Here is a 2,762-nt window from a genome sequence, read left to right as displayed (position 1 = left end):
AAGCCAAAGCTGGACCAAGCTGAGCAATCCTGTAGGTAAAGGCTAGAGAACAGGATCTCTCCGTAACCACCTATGATGTCTCTAGTAGGCAACTCTGCTTTGTCACTGGGTAGTTTCAGATGATTTCTAGGTCACCCAGCCAATACTGGTATGGTGGAAGCACCGATTTGATGAAAGCTGTGATACTTGTTTTCTATAAAATCTTCATGCCCTGTTCAGTTACCAGATTCGTGGTCCCTGCTAGGTTTTAGGGACCCTGGTGAGAAGGCAGAAGAAAATTTCCCTTCAGCCACCCTAACCTTAAAGAAGCTACTCAAAAAACACTGGCAAGGGCATAAGTGGGAATAAATTTCCAGCCTCTATCAGGCACTGGAACTGCAGAGCTCTTTGCTGCTCCACTGAAGAATACAGTTTGCCTCCAAGGGTCACAAAAGCATTTTATGAAGCAAAAATGACATTCTGCCTCCTAACCTTGACTCGCAGCTGCCTGTACGATGGTTAGGGAAGTCAGCCTTGTCAGCAGAAGAGTGACTGGCTCCTCCATGTACATCGTAGTTTTCTGCAGCTCCAGTGACCAGCAACCTGCCCTGGCAGGTCGGAAAAGCAGCAAGTCACCGGTGCACACTGAAACGAAGGAGATACTCTGCCTGCACACCAGGGAGAGGGGCACAGCAGATGATTTTGCCCTACGACGTGTCAGCTAAAACCCTGCTTAGCACATCTGGCAGCCTTACTCTTTCATTTAATCTCATTTAGAACCAAAAATACCACACAGTAGCTCTCGGTAACCACGGCAAGGAACAAAGCAGAAAAAGCACAGTTAGAAGCCAAGCCTTCTAAGCAATAAAGGAGAAGAGAGGGAAAACACAGTAATTTTCTCCTCCAGCTCACCTTAAAAAAAATACAGAATTGTTTCACAAACTGTCCATGAGTAAACACGACTGTCAGGTCACAGTGCCACGCTGGGCGTTATTTCCAAAACCAACTTTATTACAAATACTTCTGTTCATTAACATAAATTAAAAAAAAAACAACAACAACTTATGGAATCCTCTCTCCAACATTTTGGCAAGTTGCTGAATGTCTGTATCTCTGCTACAAAACACCAAGGTTTTTGCTCACAGATAATTTCTGGCCCATTTACCTTCACATGTGTTCTCCTGTTTGCACAGTCTGCGGTTCCGGGCACAGCACAGAGGGAGTATTTGTTACAGACACAAATTCATTCGTCTGAACTACAAGCTTCACAGAACAGTTTCTACTGGTCACAGGCTTTACTACCAGTTTCCCCTCTCCCCTACAAAATCAGTTATATCAACTCTGTCCTGACACTGCCCCTAAAAGTCAGCCTTGCCAAAGTGATACTGTTCCTGCTTCTACAAAACGTCAACCGTTCCAGCTCCCCCAGCCTTACCCGAGCTGCCATTTATATACCACCGCTGCTTTTCTCTGCGGATTCCTAAAACAACAAACCGGCTGCACTGCTCAGGGTTCCCAGAACCTGGACATTCATTTATTCAGTGGAAGAAGACACCACTGCTTATTTCCATGGCCTGTTCTGGAGGCTGCTCCTGCTGAGCGAGCGAGCGGTGAGGAATCCCACGTTGCCAGTGGTGCTGGGGAGACTGGGGCTGCTCCTCACGGTTGTCACCTTGGAATCACGCCCTGAAGAACCACGGCTAAGACGGCCTGAGGAAAAAAAACTCCAAAGATCAGAAACTGTGTGCATGACAGAGTACAAGGACACACAAATGATCTGTTGCACCTCGCTGGCTCTCCAGCTTTCACTGTAAACATACAGACCCATGAATAATCCAGTGCAGGGTTCTGGGCAGTCTCTATCTAGCTGTGCAGGCCTAAGAATTTGAAGAACCTACTAATCACCAGTAAAACCTAAAGACATTTAAATATAGTGGGCAGAATGGTATATGCCCATCCTCAGCAGGCCCAGGATTTTGCCATCGTGTAGCTACATAAGATTTAAGTCCTCTGGGATCAGCACAGCACAGGTTTTGGTGGATCTTCTCAGTTAGTTTGGAAAAAAATTCTCCCTCTCCCAGCAATCTCATGAAAAGAATATAGCAAAACAGAGAACTGCTGCAGAGCAGGCTCAAGAGCTACAGAAAGCAGCTGGAGTCTTACTGGCAGTGTCTGAAGGAATGTGCTCCTCTTCCAGGTAGTACTTTATCTTTTGTAGATCATCTACAGAAAATCTCCACTTATTCTCAGCACGTGTGGGTGGCACTTTGGGAGAGGTCTTTTTCCGGGCAGATCCAGTGGGAGCTGTGACTTGGCAGGACACGGGGAGCGAGCCGGTGATCAGTCCTTCTGGGATCTTCTGTGCCAGGACCTTCAGGCCTGCAGACATACAGATCACACGTTATCAGTGACCACCAGCTAAGATGGGATCAGTGATTTTACCAGTCACAAGTAAAACACTTGACAGAGCTGAATATCCAGCTCTTTCCAATATCCAGCTCATGCAACCCTTGCTCTCTGCTCTCGATCGACCCACCTGAGATCTCAGGGAGTTCTGCCCATCTCCTCTTACCTCCAGATAACATGAACAAGTTCTCAAAGCCCCTCTCACACATGGTTGTCGCAGCCTGGCTGGCTAACCTCTCATCATTGTCATACAAAATGATAATTTTTCCATGTGCATTTTTCTGATAGGTAGAAGAGCTAAGGATTAATTTGTAAACTTAAGGTGATCATTAATACCTTTTAGAAAGAAGAAGGGACACAAACAAATGGAGACTGAG

General features: G+C 46.2%; 1 protein-coding gene across 1 annotated transcript in view; it reads right to left on the bottom strand.

The window, feature by feature from the left end:
- Positions 1 to 1,540: 1,540 nt before the first annotated feature.
- CEP41 (centrosomal protein 41kDa) overlaps positions 1,541 to 2,762 on the bottom strand; it is a gene marked incomplete at its 5' end in the record, with an annotated part of 10,707 nt that continues 9,485 nt past the window's right edge. Inside the window, 3 exons of the mRNA XM_009582478.1 lie at positions 1,541 to 1,689; positions 2,143 to 2,358; positions 2,552 to 2,666. Coding sequence (XP_009580773.1) covers positions 1,541 to 1,689; positions 2,143 to 2,358; positions 2,552 to 2,666 — 480 coding nt within the window. The remainder of the gene's footprint in view (positions 1,690 to 2,142; positions 2,359 to 2,551; positions 2,667 to 2,762) is intronic.

Source organism: Fulmarus glacialis, unplaced genomic scaffold, assembly GCF_000690835.1.
Source record: "Fulmarus glacialis isolate BGI_N327 unplaced genomic scaffold, ASM69083v1 scaffold23077, whole genome shotgun sequence".
Lineage (NCBI taxonomy): Eukaryota > Metazoa > Chordata > Aves > Procellariiformes > Procellariidae > Fulmarus > Fulmarus glacialis.
This window is presented reverse-complemented; position numbering and strand designations above follow the sequence as displayed.